Genomic DNA, 19,170 nt, shown 5'->3' on the forward strand with positions numbered 1-19,170 from the left:
TCACACTCCTGGGTATTTATCTTGAATGAGAACGCCGCTTCACACAAACTCCCACACGTGTGAATGTTTATAGCGGCTCTTTCGCAGTTGCCAAAAGCTGGTGCTTCGGCCCTCACGGGACGGAGTGAGTGCTGCTCCGCAAGACGAAGGGACAAACCCTTGCTACCCTCAGCAGCATGGTTGAGTCTCAAAGAGGCCATGATGCCGGGGGACAGAAGCTGCTTACTCTCTAGAGGTTACGCACGTATGACTCATCGGAGTGGCATTCTCGGAAGGACCAAGCCCCAGGGACAGGAGAGGCGTCAGTGGTCGCTAGGGGCTTGGCAGGGAGGGAGGCGTCTGGGTGATGGGGCCCTCCTGCGGCCTGATTACACGAATCTATACACGTGTTAGCACTCAGAGAACGATACGTAGAAAGTCACTTTTATTATGTAATTTAAGAAATGGAATCTTTAAAAGTCCTCCTCTATTCCACGGATACTTTAAGAGCCTGTCACGTGCCAGGCACTGGGCAAAAGCAGTATGTGGAAGGACCAGTCAGAGCATCTGGGAGCGAGACCCCTGAACCTGGCCTTGATAGAAAGCGGAACGGGACCAGAGCTGTGGGGAGGGCCGTTGTTTCAGGAGGGGAGCCAGGGGTGGCTGCTCAGGGGAGGGGCATCGGAGCTTGAAGGAGGAATAGGAGTCATCCATTCACTCAACAGACATTTATTAAGCACCTGCTGCGTGCGGAGCCGCGTCCGAGGCCCTGGGGATGGTGCACGCAAACGAAGGTCCAGGTTCCTGCTCTGACAGAGCTCATGCTCTAGCGGGTGACGCGTGGACAATGAGCTGAGGAGGGCTCGAGGCACCTGGGGGTGGATCGGAGCAGAGCCCGGGACGGTGCAGCCACCGCCGGAGCTTGGGAGGCACCGGGGGAGGAAGGTCTGGGTAGAAGGTCCAGCAAATGCAAGGGCTTTGAGCCGGGAGGGTCTGAGAGAAGACCAGCGAGCCTCGAGGGCTGGCGGAGTGGAGGGTGATGGGGGGGGGGGTGGACAGGTGGGCGGGATATGGCAAGATTCCTGGTACACAGCGGGTGCTGCAGTGGTGGCGTCCCCATGCCCCGTGCGCGGGGACGGAGCCTGGCCGAGCTCCTTCTGCCGCACTTTGCTGGGGCTCCTCCAAGGCCTTTGGAGAGGACGGTCCAGGGCTCCCATCTGTCCTCCCCCGGCCGTGGCTGTTTGAAGGGGCTGATGGCTGATGGACTCAGGTACTTGGGGTCTCCTCAGCCGTCACTCAGGAGGAAGCAGGAAAGTGCCCACGTGGCTGCTCATGTCACCTCACCCCACGACCCCGGGGCCCCGGGGCACGCAGGGCAGCTTAGGGCCCCTCAGAGGGTGTGTGGGTCTGGAAGAGGGGAGGTAGGAAGAGCCCCACTGTGCCGAGCACACACACAACCACAAAGACCCACAGGAACAGCCGGTCCACCACCATGGCCACGTATTTCCAGTCCTCAACGACCTGTGGGCAGACAGAGGGGCTGGTTACAGGTGCCCAGACCTCCCTGCTTCCACTCCTTCGTTCAAGTTGGGCCCTCACTATCGGGCAAGGCCCCCCCCCCCCCCCGCAGCCGGAGTCACCTCTGTGCCTCTCAGGTCCTCAATCCCCTCCCCCCAGCATGGCAGGGCCCCCGACTGTCCAGGAAGCCTGGGCTAGAAAGGTTATTAATACCACACGTTGTGACTCGAGAGCCCAAATCTGTTGCAAATAAGAGGGACGCGGCCCGGGAACGCAAGGCCCCCTCTCTTATGTTCACCCTGAGCTGCGTGGGGGGCAGGCAGTGGGGCCTGCAGGACCCCTGGATGCCCTGCTGCTTAATCTGCTCGCTAGTTCCTGTGACTGGGGCCCAGCCTCCGCCTCCACTGAATCTCCTCAGGCCGCTGTGGGGTGTGGGGCCTGCTGTGAACCCTGCTGGCCTCCAGAGGCACCGCCACCTTTGCCTGGGGGACCCGGGGCCTGCTCTGTCACCCCGGAACGCCCCCCCCGCCCCCCCCCCCCCCCCCCCCGGCCCCAAGCTCACAGCTGCCCGTGTGGCCACTCGGCCTGTCTTCCCTGCTGGAAAGCGGCCTGATGAGAACCCAGCAGAGGCTCTGGGATTGGAAATGTGGGCAGCAGCGGACAAGCTGACGTCAGTGACCCAGTTTGTCCGGGTGCCTCAGGGGTGTGCGTCTACCCTGCAGAATAGTCCTGTGTCAGGCAGCCCCCACACCCCAGCCACACTCACACCGCCTGTCCCCAACAGCAGCGGCTCTCCAGGTGGGCTCTCTCTGGCTTGCTTGGGTTTCGTTTTGACAGCCCTAATTTCGGATGACTTCTTTTTCAGTGTGTGCGTGTTTTCCCCTCTTTTTATATTTGTGTGCTATTTATAGTGACCAGTTGGTCACCAGGCGGGTAGGAGTGCTGAGCACGAGGTGTGCAGCCTGGGCCGGCTTTGGGGTGGCCGTGCTCGGCGGTGGGGGGAGAAAGCCCAGCATGAGAACGTCGACCACCCAGTAAGTGCACGTGTGCTCAGTGCAGGGGAGGGAAGTTGAAGGACGTCAGAAAGATCTGCATGCGGAGCCTGGCTCCGCCCCGTGCCGGCTGTGTGACCCTGGGCAAGTCAGTGAGCCTCTCTGAACCCGGCTTTCCCCCTTGTGAAATGAGGTCGGAGTACGTGCCACTTCCAAGGGATCCTGTCAGGTCCTGGCAGGGCCCCTCGTGTGTGCTTGCAGCTCAGTGACCCGCGATGATGGTGGGGGGGGGGGTCCTGCCTGGCTGCTCCCCACAAGAGACTTTTAATTAATTGAATTAGAAATGGCCAGAGGGCCCTGAGTGTCACAGGGGTGGCGAGACCTTCAGAAGAGAGCACTCAGGGCGGGTGCACGGGAGACCAGTGCTGCTTGACTTGCACGTACACCGGGATCCCTGGGGGTCTGCTTTAAAATGCCGGCTCCGGGTGCCTCCCGCACAGGCCCTGGCTCACTCAGAGCGTGGCTCCGGGTGGGGGGTGGCCCCGAATTGTGAAAAGTCACCCAGAGGTTCTCACTTAGCCAGCAGGGCCCCCTGCTGCGTATTCACATCTGGGACCCAATAAATCAGGTGATGCTGAGCCACCCAGTGGTCTTAAAGGAAGCGCAATCAAATTAATTTTTGAGGAGGCGAAATCTGATGCTCCTCTGGAGCTTTAGGCACCGGGCTGTGCGCCTCGTGGCCTCGTGGCCTTGTGGGATCCGGTGAACACGCAGCTCTGTGCCAGCGGGGCCGGGGCTGCGTTTCTCACGCCCAGGACCCCAGGCCGAGCCGCTCGCGCTCACGTCCCGCTTTCTGTTGCTTACGATTCTCTCTTTTCTGTCTCACAGTGTGATTTTGGAGCTTTCCCGGCCCGCTCCTGTCTCCTCGTGCTACTGGAGACCAGCGTGTCCCTTGAGCGTGCGGCTAGTGGGAGGTGAGACTAGGATGTGCCCTCTGTGTTTGTGCAGCCGTGTGCCTGTTGTACAGACCTGTTCAGAGGCTGGTCTGAGAAGGTGTTGAAGTGAGAATGTTCCCAGCACCGTGGGATGTGTGGGGATGTGTGACAACCTCCAGCCGTCGCCATCGTGTTCTGCGTTCGGTTATCACAGGGTCATCCCGTGAAGTGTCGTTTGTTCAGAGCCATCACTTGAGACGCCTACGCTTTAGCGCCTGTTGCTTTGTCCTGTGAAAGTCAACTTCACCTCCTTTTAAAATCTGTAACTGTCATCGCCCTACCTGACATCGTTACATTATTAACGGAGCGATGATAACGTTCTAATCGATGTTTCTGTACTCCTGAAAGCCCTCGTGTTTGTAGGGGTTCTGGGCCAGCCGGACGAGGATGGGAGCCGGTGCCCTCGGTGTCCGTCCCGCCCTCGTCCCTAAGGGGCTGACTTGGGGCTCCTGCCTCTCCTCTGTCCCGGGGCTTTCTCCAGCACGGGGCTGCTGGCTGCACAGCCTGGAAGCGATGGGGAGTTGATGCCCGGGGGCCACCCTCAGCCCTAGGGGTGGGTGCTGATGCCCCCTAAGAGGGCCTCCCGTGGACTGAGCCCCCAGAGCCCGGGGCAGTCACCAGTGACCGGCCCGCCCTCCGCAGTCTCTCTCCTCCTCACTGTGCTTCCTGAGCTCACTTCTCAGGTAACGTGTGTCCAGGCCCTCACCTCAGTGTCTGCTTTTGGGGACCCCGAAACAAAAAGGGAGCCCTGGTACTTCCTTCCTCTTTCCCAACGCACGGAGCTGCAATAAAACTCAGGCCAGTTTGGGACTCCGTACTCCAGCCCAGAGATGGGGCTCTCGTCCCCTGTGAGTGTGCTGTGGGGAGTGGGGAACCGGCGGGGACGGGGACCGGGCTAGGGACTTACACTCTGGTCTCGGTCATCACTCTTCATGTGCTGGGCAATAAAGCTGACGCCCTCCAAGGCCTCCTGCACATCCTGCTGGAACCTCCCGGAAGACCTTGGCCGGAAATCCTGGAGGCCTGCGGTGCGGGAGCCGGAGCCGCCCGGGGACTGGGGAGCCGCAGAGCACGTGGAGCTCCCGCAGAGGCTGGAGGTGCTGGCGGCCTCGAGCCCGGTCAGGCGAAGCTGGCCGGGCCGGGGGGCCCTCGCAGGGCTGCTGTCCGGGCGCTTCATGAACAGGAAGGTGGGCAGCTGGCGTAGGAAGCAGCGGCGGACCCAGGGCGCCATGGTGTGGGTGCCGGGCGAGCGGTGGTGCACGTTGAGCACGCACACGCTGGTGACGATGGAGAAGGTGACCAGCACCATGGTGAACATGAGGTACTTGCCGATGAGCGGCACGTCCAGCGAGGTGGGCGGCACGATCTTGGAGATGAGCAGCAGGAAGACGGTGAGCGCCAGCAGCACGGAGATGCACAGCGTCATCTTCTCGCCGCAGTCGGACGGCAGGTAGAAGACGAGGATGGCCAGCGAGGTGATGAGCACGCAGGGGACGATGAGGTTGATGGTGTAGAAGAGGGGCTTGCGCTTGATGATGAAGTCGTAGGTGACGTCCACGTAGCTGGGGTCCCGCGGGTTCACCGTCCTTCGCCCCGGCAGCGCCACGATGTCCCACTCGCCGCTGGGGGTGAAGTCGTCCATGCTGGCCGTGGGCGACTTGAGAACCATGTCGATCTCCGTGTGGTCGTAGGTCCAGGAACGGAACTTGAGGGTGCAGTTCTGCTGGTCGAAGGGGAAGTGCTTCACCTCGATCTTGCAGGCGCTCTTGTAGATGGCGGGCGGCAGCCAGAAGATGCTGCCGTTGGAGCGGACCACCACGTTGGTGTACAGGGACACCTCGTAGGTCCCGTCGGCGCTAGAGGCGTGGACAGGAGAACGGCGTGAAGTCCGCAGGCCTGGCCTTCTCTCAGAACTCGCCAGCAGGCCCTGAGGATCGTTTCTCACCGGTCATCCTTCCTTCCAGCCTCTGGTGCCCTCACCGAAAAGGCCGCCTTCCAGAAGGCCCTCCCCACCCCCCCACCCCCGTCACCCCCCACCCCCGTCACCCCCCACCCCCGTCACTCCCCACCCCCCCCACCCCCGTCACCCCCCACCCCCGTCACCCCCCACCCCCATCACTCCCCATCGCCCCACCCCCCCACCCCCGTCACCCCCCACCCCCGTCACTCCCCATCCCCCCACCCCCCCACCCCCGTCACCCCCCACCCTCCCACCCCCATCACCCCCCATCCCCGTCACTCCCCACCCCCATCACTCCCCACCCCCCAACCCCCGTCACTCCCCACCCCCCCACCCGCGTCACCCGCCACCCCCGTCACCCCCCACCCCCGTCCCTCCCCAGCCCCCACCCCCCACCCCCATCACTCCCCACCCCCCCACCCCCGTCACCCCCCACCCCCGTCACCCCCCACCCCCGTCACTCCCCACCCCCCCACACCCGTCACCCCCCACCCCCGTCACCCCCCACCCCCATCACTCCCCATCCCCCCACCCCCCCACCCCCGTGACCCCCCACCCCCGTCACTCCCCACCCCCCCACCCCCATCACCCCCCATCCCTGTCACTCCCCACCCCCCACCCCCCCACCCCCCCACCCCCCAACCCCTGTCACTCCCCACCCCACCCCCCACCCCCGTCACCCCCCCCCGTCACTCCCCATCCCCCCACCCCCCCACCCCCGTCACCCCCCACCCTCCCACCCCCATCACCCCCCATCCCCGTCACTCCCCACCCCCATCACTCCCCACCCCCCAACCCCCGTCACTCCCCACCCCCCCACCCCCGTCACTCCCCAGCCACATCACTCCCCATCCCCCCACCCCCCCACCCCCGTGACCCCCCACCCCCGTCACTCCCCACCCCCCCACCCCCGTCACCCCCCACCCCCGTCACCCCCCACCCCCATCACTCCCCATCCCCCCACCCCCCCACCCCCGTGACCCCCCACCCCCGTCACTCCCCACCCCCCCACCCCCATCACCCCCCATCCCCGTCACTCCCCACCCCCCACCCCCCCACCCCCGTGCCTCCCCACACCCCCACCCCCGTCACCCCCCACCCCCGTCACCCCCCACCCCCTGTCACTCCCCACCCCACCCCCCACCCCCGTCACCCCCCACCCCCGTCACTCCCCATCCCCCCACCCCCCCACCCCCGTCACCCCCCACCCCCATCCCCCCACCCCCGTCACTCCCCACCTCCCCCACCCCCCCCATCCCCGTCACTCCCCACCCCCCCACACCCGTCACCCCCCACCCCCGTCACCCCCCACCCCCATCACCCCCCATCCCTGTCACTCCCCACCCCCCACCCCCCCACCCCCCACCCCCGTCACCCCCCCCGTCACTCCCCATCCCCCCACCCCCCCACCCCCGTCACCCCCCACCCTCCCACCCCCATCACCCCCCACCCCCTGTCACTCCCCACCCCACCCCCCACCCCCGTCACCCCCCACCCCCGTCACTCCCCATCCCCCCACCCCCCCACCCCCGTCACCCCCCACCCCCATCCCCCCACCCCCGTCACTCCCCACCTCCCCCACCCCCCCCATCCCCGTCACTCCCCACCCCCCCCACCCCCGTCACTCCCCACCCCTGGCTGGGGTCTTCACGTGCATGACCTTAGTGAGCCTCACAGCAAGGAGCTGGGTTTTGTGGTTACCCCATTTTACAGATGGGAAAACCGAGGCTCAGGGAAGTGAAGTGAGACTACCAGCTAGGATCCGAACTCAGGTCTGTTGTCCCCAGACCACAAACGTGTTTCGTGCTTCCACTGGTAACACTGACCTCACAACAGTCTCTTGCTCCCTGTACGCTATTTATGCATCGTCAGCCAATGCTACCAATGCCCAACGTTGACAAAGCAACTGAGGGTCAACGAGACAGTATGGAGGGCAGGGAGAGCCCTGGGGTGGGGTGCAGATGCCAGCCCTGGCCCCCCAGCTGTGCTGGATGAGCGAGCGAGGCCCTCCCCTTCTCTGGGCCTCCAATTCCCCGCTGGTGACAGAGGGTGCCGGCTCTGCTCATTCTAATTCCTCTTCCAGCCTCACAGCCTAGAGGAGCGAGGCAAGCACAGCTGAGGCCCGGGGCTGACTCACGACCTGCCGACCCCCAGGGGCTGGGGCTGCTGCCCCGGCCTGGCCCTCGCCGCCTCGGCAACCCTGCCACTCACTTGTTGTAAAGCACGATGTCCGGCAGCCAGATGCGCTTTGCAGGGATCCTCAGGATGTTCACGCCTTCGTAGCGGGAGCTGTTCCAGGCCAGGCGGTAGTCGGTCCACTCCTGGGCAGACAGGCAAGGCCCTGTCACTTGGAGGTCCGGAGCCACCGAGGGGCGGCCCTGGAGGAAACGCCCCCCGCGCTGCGGGGCCTGGAGGACACTTACCTGTTTCAGCCAGACGTTGGTGGTCATGATCTGTTCCCGCTCATTCTGGGGAGGGAAACGGGGCTGTGAGTTCGCCGGTAGGGGCCTCACGCTCGCTCCAGGGCTGTGTGAGCACCACCCCCCCTGCCCCCAGCCGCACCACCTCTCTGGTGGCTCAGAAGGGTTTCACACCCAGCGCGTCTGAGACAAAGCTTGTGACGGTCACCCAGATCCGGTCGTCCACTGGCACTGCCTTCCCCGTGAATGGCACCCCCAGCCATGACCCCCACAAGCCAGACTGGTCCGCTTCTTCCTGTCTTGGCTGCCACCACCATCTGTCACCTGGACTACTCTAGTGGCCTCCCTCTGGTCCTCCTGCTCTGCCCCAGCCTGCCTTTAGCCTCTACTCAGCAGCCGGGGCGATCCTTTTTATTCTTATTTTTATTCTTCTTTAAGTAGGCCTCATGCCCAGCATGGAGCCCAACGCGGGGCTTGAACTCATGGCCCCGAGACTACAACCTGAGCAGAGATCAAGAGTCGGACACTTAACTGAGTGAGCCACCCAGGTGCCCCCAGGGTGATGCTTTTAAAAGGTTCTTCTCGACGTCTCAGACTATGTTGTTCCACTGAAACCCTGCACTCCCTCCCATCCCACCCAAAGTAAAAGCCAACGTCCTGCTCAGGGCCCCATGGCCCTGCTCCGTCTGCCTCCCCGCCCTCCTCCCTCAGCTCTAGAACCTCATGCCCTCCCATCTGCTCATTCTGCTTCAGCTTCTTTCTTTGCTCCTGCTGTTCCCTCTTTCTGGAAACCCAGGCAGCTAATGTCCTCACTTTCTTCAGGTCCTCCCTGACCTTCCTGCACAACACAGAACCTTGTCTCTCTCCCTCTTACCCTGCTTTATTTTTCTTCATGGCTCTGGACACCATGGCTGCTGGATGCCATCTATGTGTGTGCTCTCTGCCATAGAATTTAAGTTCCTTGAGGACAGAGGGCACCTGGAGGGCTGCCTGGGATGTGTCAGATACTTGATGAATATTTTCTGAAGGGCATAAGAGTCCTACCACAGTAATTCAGACCACCATAATCCATCTCTCACCTAGACCACCGTAAGACCCTCCCAAGTAGTCTGTGTCTATTCTGCACCCCGCACTCCCAACATCCGTCCTCCCTGTGTAGCCAGGTAAACTTTCCCTCTCAATCCTGTCCCTGCTCGAGTCACTTCTGTGGCTTTCTTCACATACATAATAAGAATATAACTCCTCCAGAGGGTCTGCAAGGCCTTGCCAACTGTCTCGGCCCCCTTTCACCTCCCCATGCCCCTTTATTCTGTGCTCTGCCCACCCCCTGGCCTTCCTTCCCCCTGTGAATGTGTTTACAGTCTATACCATTTTCCCTGCCTTCTCTTCACCAAGATAACTTCTAGCACCTTGATCTCAGCTTGGGAGTCACTTCCACAAAGGGCCTTTCCTGAACCCCCACCTGGGTAAAGATATCAGTAGGATGAGTTTCAACTGTGACTAACAGAGACCCAGGGTAACACTGGCTTAGAGAAAGTTTACAGTTTGGACATATATAGTGGTTTTGCTCTACAGAATCCTTAGATACCCATGTTCCTTCCAACTCTCTTCTCTACCACACCTAGAGTGCATGGTCCAGGCATGGTCCAGTGCATGGCTGCTAGAGCTCCAACCATTGTGTCCACATTCCAGAGGTGGGAAGAAGCAAGAGAAGGATGCGTGCCAGTTGTCTTGTTTTACTTAGAGTATTTAGACCATTTACGTTTAATGTAGTGCTGATTATATTTGGGTTTAAGCCTACCATCTATTTCCTGTACATTCCCTTTTCTTTTTCTTGCTGTATTTTAATTATTTTATTATGCCATTTTCTCTGTATATTAACATGACTCTTATTTTTTTTTAATTTTGTATATGTTTTTATTTATTTTTGAGAGAAAGAGAGACAGAGTGCGAGCAGGGGAGGGGCAGAGAGAGAGAGGGAGACACAGAATCCTAGGCAGGCTCCAGGCTCTGAGCTGTTGGCACACAGACTGACGTGGGGCTCGAACTCATGAACCACAGGAACCTGACCTGAGCCGGAGTCGGACGCTTAACCGACTGAGCCACCCAGGCACTCCATGACTCTTAGTAGTTACCCTGGTGACTACAATACACATATACCTGATGTGTTAGAATCTAATATAGATTAGTGATTACCACTTCCAGAACAGGGGCAAGAACTTTAGAACATTTCAGCTCCATCTGTCCCCTTCTGACTTGTGGGTCAATGTTGTCATTATTTAATTTCTGTATTTAATTACAACCTTGTGAGTTATTGTTTTATACTGTCAATATTAACTTAAATTTGCCCATACATGTACACTTTCTGTTGTGCTCATCCTTCCCTACATTCCTGTGTTTCCTTCTGGGGTCATTTTCCTTTATGGTTAATGCCTCCTTTATATTGGGTCTTCTTATGTTAAATTCTCTATTTTTTGCTCAGAAAACATCTTTACTTAACCCTCATTTTTGAAGTTCTTACTGGGTATCCACTTCTAGGCATGCAGTTTTTTTTCTCGCAACACTTTTAAGATGTCATTCAGTTTCCTGGCTTCCGATTTTGTCTGTTGGTGTTATTATTGCCCCCACCCTGCCCCCATCCTCCCTGCGGGGACCACTTTTATGTTTTTCTCTTTGTCTTTGGTTGTTGGGAGTTGGAGTAAGATGAACCTGGGCATGGTTTTCTTTACATTTATCCCTCATGGGGTTCACAGAGACTCTTGAATCTGTAGCCTCATGTCCTTGGCCAGTTTTGGAAAATTCTGCCAGCGTCACTCACACACTGTTTCTGTCTTTTTTTTTTTTTTAATTTTTTTTTCAACGTTTATTTATTTTTGGGACAGAGAGAGACAGAGCATGAACGGGGGAGGGGCAGAGAGAGAGGGAGACACAGAGTCGGAAACCGGCTCCAGGCTCTGAGCCATCAGCCCAGAGCCCGACGCGGGGCTCGAACTCACTGACCGCGAGATCCTGACCTGGCTGAAGTCGGACGCTTAACCGACTGAGCCACCCAGGCGCCCCTGTCTTATTTTTTATTTTCACTTCTCCTGTAACTCCAAATACATGTGACAGAACTGACCCTTTTGTCGTGTACTACATTATATTCTTTTCTGTGTTTTCCATCCTTTTTTTCTGTCATTTGTTGATTTATTTGCTATTTGCCTCTCCTCCAGTTCATTAACCTTCTCCTGTGCTACATTACCCCCATTAAACTCATCCAATGGGGGTGCCTGGCTCTCAGTCGGTGGAGTGTGCGACTCCTGATCTTGGAGTTGTAAGTTTCAGATTAAGTAATTCTACATGTTGGGTGTAGAGATTACTTAAAGATAACAAAATCTTTAAGAAAAAAAAAACCCCGTAATGAATTTTAAATTCTCCATATTATAATTTTCTTGAAGGTATAAGTATTATTTTCCTTTTAAGAATATTTATTTACTTAGAAAAATTAACCTATTATTAAATTCCTTTATTATTTATTTTTAATAGTGGTAAAATACACATAACATAAAATTTGCCGTGCTAATGGGAGTTGTTTTAAAGTCTGTGCTTGATCAGCCCAATATCTGAATCGTCTGTGGGTCTGTTTCCATTATCTTCTTTTTTCTGTCTTTTCTTATTTCATCTTGTCTTTTTGTGTACCTGGTCCATTTTTATCTGACTTTATATGCCTCCAGGGAGTACTGACTTTGGCTTATTGGCAGGCAGTAACAGGAGGAGTAGGTCACCTTAATCTAGTTTGTGACTGAGCTGGTTCAAAGCAGGGTTAGTTTTTGCGAGGTCTGGTCTATTTTTGATTCATTTGTACTCTTATGGGTGGTCTTTGCAGGGTCTCCACCAAGGCCTCATCTCCCCATCTCATGGGGCTCAAACTCTGGCATGTGTCCCCCAGCCCTGTGAGAGCACCAGACATTCAGCTTGGCTTCCAACCTCTTAGCCCCTCAGCCCTGGGCTGTTTACCACTCTTCGTATGTGGGGAAAAGTACCAGAGACCGAAGGGTCACCTCCCAGAGCCTGGTTCCTCAAGTCCTGGCTGAGCTCTCAAGAACTTCAGACGGTTTTTTGCAGGGGGAGGCATCTTTGTACAGCTTTTCTAGTTGTTCTCACGGACAAGGTGTCTTTTAAAACATTTTTGTTTGAAGTTGAGGCATAATTTACACACCGTGAAACGCACAGGTCTTAAGTGTACAGTGCGATGACTTTTAACAAACATATTACCCACACAGCCCGTCTCCTTTCAAGCCGTATCACTCAGAAAGTGGTCGTGGACCTCTTCCTGTCCCTCACTCCCGTTCACTCCCCAGTGGCTGCTGAACACACCTGAGGATACCAGCCCAAGACCCCGGCCACCCCAGGGAGCTGCTTCTGAGGACTTGCCCGCCTCACCCAACACATACTCCTTGCTTTCCATCTAGAAACTGCCGTCTTTAAACTGGTCGTGCCCATAATCCTCCCTCCTCGAAAGCCTGACCCTGGAATACAGAAGGTAAAACCCCTAGAACTGAATATTCGTTCTGTGCACAGCTTTCAGGGTGATAACAGCACACAGGGGGACACTCCCAGGCGTAGGGCTGGAGGCTGTGTTCCCTCCTTCTGGTAACTTCTGTTATGTCACAGGGCCCACGGAGTAGATTTGGCAGGGGGCAGCCTTAGCCTGGAGGCATGACCAGAGCCACCTGCCTGCTTCCCCTAACCAGGGCAACAGCTGCAAGGTGGCAGCTGGGCTCACCCCATTACGCAAAAAGCCCTTGGCTGGACAGTAACAGACACCAGCCTGGGCCTGGCCTGAAGCCCTTATTCTTTTCAGTCGGCCTGCAGAGGGAAGAAGGACAGAGAGGCTTTCTGTCCTTCCCCCATTCTCGGGCTGTGCTTCCTCCCGGGGCTCTGCTTGGAGGGGCCGGGTTTGTGGGGGCCGGTTGTGCTCGGGAGAGAGAAGGCAGCCACCTGTCCCCAGGAGGTTCAGCCCCTCGATTATCTCCTTCCCATGACCGGACACAGCGCCTTACAATGCTCCCCTCAGAGCTACTGCTCGGGACAGGGTCCAAGCCCGTGGGTGGGGACGCGGGAAGGGCCACACAGGGAAGGTTAACTGTGGACCATGGTTCCTTTGGACACCCCCAGCTCAGAGGCCGGGGGGGCGGGGAAGGGGAGCTCCCTGATACCTCAGCCTCCTCAGCACCCCTACGCCTGCCCCACACCCACACATCAAGAGCTGACAACCTACTTGTGAACTCTGCAACCCGTTCCTCCTTTCCAGGGCTGCACAGCTGCCCTCCTCTGTCCGGACTCTCGCCCACTTGGCTGGGCCCATACAGCAGCTGGTCCTGTCCCACCTGGGCCTCTGCAGGCAGTTCCCACAGCCCAGCTCCCACCTCCCCCAACAAGTGGGGGAATGTGAGGTCATCTATTGAACAGGCCAGGGGAGGCGATAATAGGGTAGAGCTTCGAGGACGAGGAGGAGTTTCTGGCCATGCTGGAGGCCCACCTGCTAATGGCAAGCCCGTTCGCGGTCTACCCAACGGTCGTTCCCCCTCCACATCTCCTTTGTTAACAAAACCATGACTTTGTTAGATGTTGGACACTCATGAGCTTCACGGACCCTTCTCCAGCCTCCTTGCCATGTATCCACAAGTCTTAGCCAACTCTGGGTAAGGCCCAGGCATGAGCTGTAGCCCCGGATGCCTACAGGGCAGGTCTCTGGGACCGTTTTCCTCAGACTGAAAACGACACCCAAGAAAGGATCCGCCACAGATGTTATCATGTGAGGATCTTCTGTTTGGAGCGGTGGCCACAATCTTACGATCATGGGGGAGAAGCGGAATCACAGAATCCTGCCATCACGGACAGCAGCCTCGGGTTCTGACACTGACATTGACACCATTGGCCTGCTCTTTTCTTGGGTTGTCCTTACTGTTTTAGCCACTTGTACTCGGATGTCCTGTGACTGGGGAGTTAAGGCACTGTCATCAATATAGAGATCATGGGCTAGCAGGTGGCTCCAAGCTGTGGACTAGTGTGCACAGACGGGCAGGGCACGCCCAGCAGAAAGAACACACACAAAGGCACAGACTGGAACAAAAAAGTCATGACTTAGAGGCAGTCGGGACCTTCTGAGTTTAGGCAGATTCCTTAATTTATGCATGTGGAATAGGAGCGGATGAATAATCTGAGCTTGTCTACGAGTCTGGGAGAGCTGGAGGTGAAACCCTGCACCCTCTGGCTCGGCTCTGCCCCCCGCGTCCCTCCTGTGCCTGGAGCCGGGGCTGTGGAGCCATCGCTGTGGGCACCTACCACGCTGATGAGCTGGGCCAGGGAGAGCTGGAGCTGGATGGAGATGAGCTGGGCAGAGCTGGTGGCCGGGCGGATCAGGTTATTGTAGCGGGTCTTGTTCAGAAGGTCGTCCACGAGCTTCTCCTCTGCATTGGCCATGCGGCAGTCCCCTGGGAAGACACACAGTCAGCCCTGCTGGGCCCTGAGCGTGCTGATGCCTGTCCTGGCGGTGAAGGGGCCAGCTCTGGGCCAGGGCATGCAGGTGCCCTCCGGGCTGGCCAAAGCAGCAAGGTGCTGGCAGGCCCGCCCCTCCACGGGACCCCGTGCATCCAAGGTGGAGCTCAGCTCTGTCCCCCGTGAGCTGCCTCTTCCTCTCCCACCTCCCTCTGGGATGAATGGCAGCCCGCACGCAGATGGTTAGTCCAGAAACTAGGTGCCTCCAAGCGTCCATCCTCCCCGCCCGCCCCTCCTGTCTTGTGCCAGGTACCATGTTACGTGCCTCCGTAACAGCAAGCAGAAAACCAGAAATGACTCCCTCCAGTTTCCAGCGCAGTGGAGGGGAGATGTTACTATGGGCTCTATGTGCAGAGTGTGGTGGATGGTGGTGCCTTCACACGGAGAGAGCAGGGCTGACTACGGGATATTTCCTGAGTTCAGACCTTCAGGGTGCAAAGTGCCTTTAAAACAGCGAATGTCGGGGTCCCTTTGGCTCCTGGTCGGGAGCTTAAAGGAGAGGCCTGGGTTCAGAGCCGTAATTAAGACGCGGGGAATGCAGCCTCCTGCAGGAAGCCTGGCCTATCCATGGGCCCCCCTGAGCCCCCGCGGCCCTAGATCTCTTGCCAAGCGGTATGTGGGTCTTTGTCCCAACTCCTTCACACGTCTGGGAGTGAAGGTGAGGTTCCAGGACTTGGTCTTGTTTACTGTGGCATCTGGGAGAATGTGTCAGCACTGGGCCGAGGTGGGGGTGGTGCCCTGGAAAGAGACTCTGAGGAAGGTCAAGGACACTGGAGCAGGAGAGCAGCAGGGAAAGAGGAGGAGTTGTGCAGAGGAAGCAGAGTAGGGGCAGGAGGGCAGGTGGGAGGAGGACTGGGGAACTGGGAGGCTAAGGAGGTGGGAGTGAGGCTTCCAGGAGGGGCTGGGTCTCCTCAGGGTGGGATTCAGATTACATCCTTCTCTGCAGGGCCTGCTGGCTTTTTGCCAAATCCCTCCCTCTGGGTGGGGCCCGTGGGCCCGTGGTGTGAATTGCCCGCTAAGCAAGTCTGAGGTGGACTCCTGGGTGGGGGTTGGGCTGGACACGTGGCCTGGGGAGCAGCCGCCACTCCAGTCTGCTCTGTGCACTTTCCAAGTCGCTGCCTATCTGGAGCACATGCAATATTTAGTGCCTCGTGAAAGATGCTCCCGGGTGCACCTGCTACCCGCCATCCCTCCCCCAGACTGCCTGGGGCTGTCCAGAGGGGGTCCTCTGGATGCTTGGCCTAGATTCTGAGCTCTGCCTCTCAAACCCTTGACCCCTCCCAGAGGCCAGCTGTTTGAATACCCTGGAAGCCAGTCTGTAGCCCCAGGCTAAAGCTCGGTCCCTCCCAGAGCCCCTCTTTAGTATGTATCTTTGGGCTGACCTGTCATTTCAGAAAGCTGGGGGGGGGGGTATCACTTGCTTAAGCCCATCTGGCATTTCTGAGGCAGTTCTGGGGTCAGAATCTGCAGCTCCAGGTCCTACAGGATGGGGACGCTGGAACCCACATCTCTGCAGCCCCAGGAGGCTGGTCCACCGGGTTCCTGACAGGCCAGCGCTGCTCTGTGGGCTGTGGGGGCTTGTATTCCAGCTCTGAGCCCAGTTGGGACATTCCGGCTGCTCCCCTTTGGGGCTGTGTTGCCTCCTGGGCATTCAGCTGGCCTGAAAGACCCTCCTCAGTCTTGAGGATGGGCTAAAGGTTTTGAACACCTTAGAGCATTTAGTCCAATTCCCTGGTTCTCAGCTGGGGAAACTAAGACCACGGAGGGGAAGCCCCAGCAAGTCAGAGGCAGAGCCAGGTCTCTGAGCCTCTTTCAGAGAAGGGGGCCTCCCTGCCCCCAGTGCCTTCTTTCCTGCCCTCGCTAATTCCCCCCAAAGGAGACTGCCCCTGCAGAGGCCCTATTGGTAACCAAAGCCGAGTGTGTGTTCATGCCCATGCCTGTGTTTGCGCTTGTATGTGTGAGTGTGTAGGAGGGGGTGGGAATGACCAGCAGGGCTGCTGTGGGCTGGACTGTACTCCCCAAAAGTCTGTGGGAGCCCAGAACAACACATATTTAGGTTTTCCACTCTGTTCTTTTCTGCCTCTGAGTTCAAAAGACAAGGGACTGACCTCTCACCCCTACATGACAATGGTGGTCCAGAATGAGTGGAAGCCTCCAGGGCACCATTGGGGGGGGTCACCTCCCAGCCCTGGGGCATACCCTGTTAACCAGAGAAGCCACCACTAGGGGTCGGTCATGACCCAGTGATTCTGATGAGTCGAGGCCTGACCTGTCTCTGTCCAGGGCCTGGCCTTCCGAGGCCTTTCCTGGAAACACTGATCCAGAGCAGAAAGGGACTTAAAGTCTGAGAGGAAGCTGTAGCTAGAATTCCAGACTCTGTTGAATGTGTATACAGGTCGAAAAAGCATGATTTAAAAATCTAATATAGGAAAACTGAAAAGATAACACCTACCGTTTGGATACAAACTAGGGAAGGAAGAAAAGACCAACAGCATACCCTTGGCATGTTGGCATCCAAAAGGCAGAGTGATTTTCAGTTTGGGGCGTGTGGTCTTAAGTGACGAAAGGAACAAGAGATTTGTATTTTTAAAACGTGGCTATAGATTTTTTTAAAAAAGATCGAAGTTTTTACCTTTTACAAAAAGCTCACCATATATTATCAGTAGCTTCTCCAGTCATGTGTAAGAATCACCTGGATGCTTGTATAAAGGCAGGTTCCCTGCCTCCATTTCCAGAGATTCTGATGCTGTGAGGCTAGGGTGGGGCCCAAGAATCTGCACGGGGTAATTCTGATGCAGGTGGCCCCAGGACCATCCTTAAGAAGTAGCTGACACACCCGAGTCCTCAAGTATGTAGGCAAGGTGTATTATCCCTATAGAACAGATGGGGAGGGGCGCCTGGGTGGCGCAGTCGGTTAAGCGTCCGACTTCAGCCAGGTCGCGATCTCGCGGTCTGTGAGTTCGAGCCCCGCGTCGGGCTCTGGGCTGATGGCTCAGAGCCTGGAGCCTGTTTCCGATTCTGTGTCTCCCTCTCTCTCTGGCCCTCCCCCGTTCATGCTCTGTCTCTCTCTGTCCCAAAAATAAATAAACGTTGAAAAAAATTAAAAAAAAAAAGAACAGATGGGGAAACTGAGGCCCAGAGAAGGGAATGGCATGGGATCAATCACCAAGTGGTGACGGAGCTCAGACAGACACATTGAGGGGCGACACCACCTTTGGCGAGAACTTCGTTTCCTTATAGGAGCTTGTGTGTCCTCTCCCCACCGCACCCCAGTGGGGTGTCTCTGTCCGAGGAAGGTGTAGTCCTGGTTTTCTAGGCTAACTAGGGCTCAGAGGACAAGCTTGGGTGGGGCGATAGGAGCTGAAAGAGTCGTTGGAACTCAGGTGGGGGAACTGAGGCCCAGAGAAGGCAGTCCAAATCACATCTGGACTCTGCCTGGGAAGGGCTGTTTGGGTCTCCCCTTCAGGCGTCAGAGACTGGAGAGGACCCGTCCACTTTGCCAGCCTGACCCAGCCTGACCCTGTCCAATCCAAGCCAGCCCAGCCCCAAGGGTCGGTAACCAGGAACGGTGGTGTCTTAAAAGTGTGTTTCTTGGGAGACCCTCCCCGCAACTGCAAAACTGGAGATTTGGGCAAGTCCCTTCCCGCCTGGGCTGAGTTTCCCCGATCTCTACCCTACCGGCAGGGAGCCCCTCTCAAGGCCGAGCAGCGGGGTGTGCTCCCTGGCGTCTACACCTGGCAAGCGACGAGCCTGCTGGGACCTGAAATCGGTGGCCCGCAGCCTCCCCTCGCGCTGGTGCAGGGCCCGTGCCACTCGGTCCCGGCTCAGCCCAAAGGTACTCGCCGCGGAGGCTGCCCGGGCAGGTGCACAACCCCCCCCCCCCCCGCCCCGCCCCGCACCTCACAGACCCACCGCCCTGGCCCGCCCCCGAGGCCTCGGCCAGTGGGCTCACCCCGCCCGGGCTCCCGTCCGGCCGGGACGACCTCCGGCCGCTCCCCCGGGCGCCCGCACCCTCCCCTTCCTCCCACCTGTGGCCATAGGACCCGGGCGCCCCTCCCTCCTTTCCCGAAAAAGACTCACCGCGCCGGCAAAGGGCAACCAGGGAGAAAAGGACCAGGGGCTGCGCACTCCTCATGGCGGGCGGGGGCCGAGAGGCAGCCTCGGCGAGCCCAGCTGTCGGACCACTCGGGCGCGGGAGAGCCGCGAGCAGCGAGGGAGCGCGGGTGCCGGCCTCGGAGTCTGACGGCGCCGCCGGCGGGCACTAGGACCCAGCGGAGAGCCCGGCCGAGCCCCGCCCACCCGGGAGGGGCGGGGCCGGCTCGCGCTCCTGGACCTGCGGCCGCGGGGGGTCGCCCCCCGCCCGGCTCCCCGCAGCGCCCGCGGCGTAGCCTTCCCCGCGCGAGGCGGGTCGGACTCCGCCCGCCCCGCTGGTGCGGTGGGGAGACCAGGGGACGTTTGCGCGGGGTCCCTGCGTTGTTGGGGAATGTGGTTGTGGGTCCAGGAGGGTCCTACCCCTGGGGTTTGCCGGAAGGAAGGAGCGTTGCCGGGAGTAGAGAGTGAGCTGGCGGGAGTGGGGCTCAGCTCTCTGCAGACGCGGGCGGCGGCGGCGGGGGGGGGGGGGGGGGGGGGGGGGGGGAGGGGGGGAGGGGCGCTCAGGAAAAGTGTGTGCCATTGGGGAGGGTGAAATAGCTCAGGGCCCCCTGACCTAGCTTGGGGAGCTGGGAAAGCCCGGGGTGGGCTGCCTGTGTCCCCTCCCCTTCCCGCCT

At 58.7% G+C, this 19,170-nt stretch overlaps 1 protein-coding gene across 3 annotated transcripts; it reads right to left on the minus strand.

Annotated features, from left to right (window-relative positions):
* Nucleotides 1–390: 390 nt before the first annotated feature.
* CHRNB4 (cholinergic receptor nicotinic beta 4 subunit) lies at nt 391–18,643 on the minus strand. 3 transcript variants are annotated; one of them, XM_047846760.1, is made up of 6 exons: nt 18,485–18,643; nt 14,192–14,340; nt 7,868–7,912; nt 7,656–7,765; nt 4,392–5,340; nt 391–1,500 (listed from the first exon to the last, which is right to left on the minus strand). In XM_047846760.1, exons 1-6 carry the CDS (start codon nt 18,537–18,539, stop codon nt 1,360–1,362), a joined length of 1,449 nt encoding a protein of 482 aa, XP_047702716.1. In that variant the 5' UTR covers nt 18,540–18,643; the 3' UTR covers nt 391–1,359. The 3 variants fall into 3 exon arrangements, 2 of the variants coding, with proteins under 2 accessions (XP_047702716.1, XP_047702717.1); XM_047846761.1 differs by lacking the exon at nt 18,485–18,643 and adding an exon at nt 17,055–17,270; XR_007149639.1 differs by having other exon boundaries at nt 1,375–1,500; nt 3,519–5,340.
* Between the last annotated feature and the right edge of the window lie 527 nt (nt 18,644–19,170).

This window comes from Prionailurus viverrinus, unplaced genomic scaffold (genome assembly GCF_022837055.1).
Source record: "Prionailurus viverrinus isolate Anna unplaced genomic scaffold, UM_Priviv_1.0 scaffold_40, whole genome shotgun sequence".
NCBI classification, from domain to species: Eukaryota; Metazoa; Chordata; class Mammalia; order Carnivora; family Felidae; genus Prionailurus; species Prionailurus viverrinus.

Coding starts and splice junctions, on each gene's coding strand:
- CHRNB4 (XM_047846760.1), bottom strand. CDS start 18,539: ATGAGGAGTGCGCAGCCCCTGGTCCTTTTCTCCCTGGTTGCCCTTTGC. Junction 5,341..7,655: donor GACATCGTGCTTTACAACAA/GTGAGTGGCAGG, acceptor CCACGCCTCTAG/CGCCGACGGGACCTACGAGG. Junction 1,501..4,391: donor GTGATGACCGAGACCAGAGT/GTAAGTCCCTAG, acceptor GTCTGCCCACAG/GTCGTTGAGGACTGGAAATA.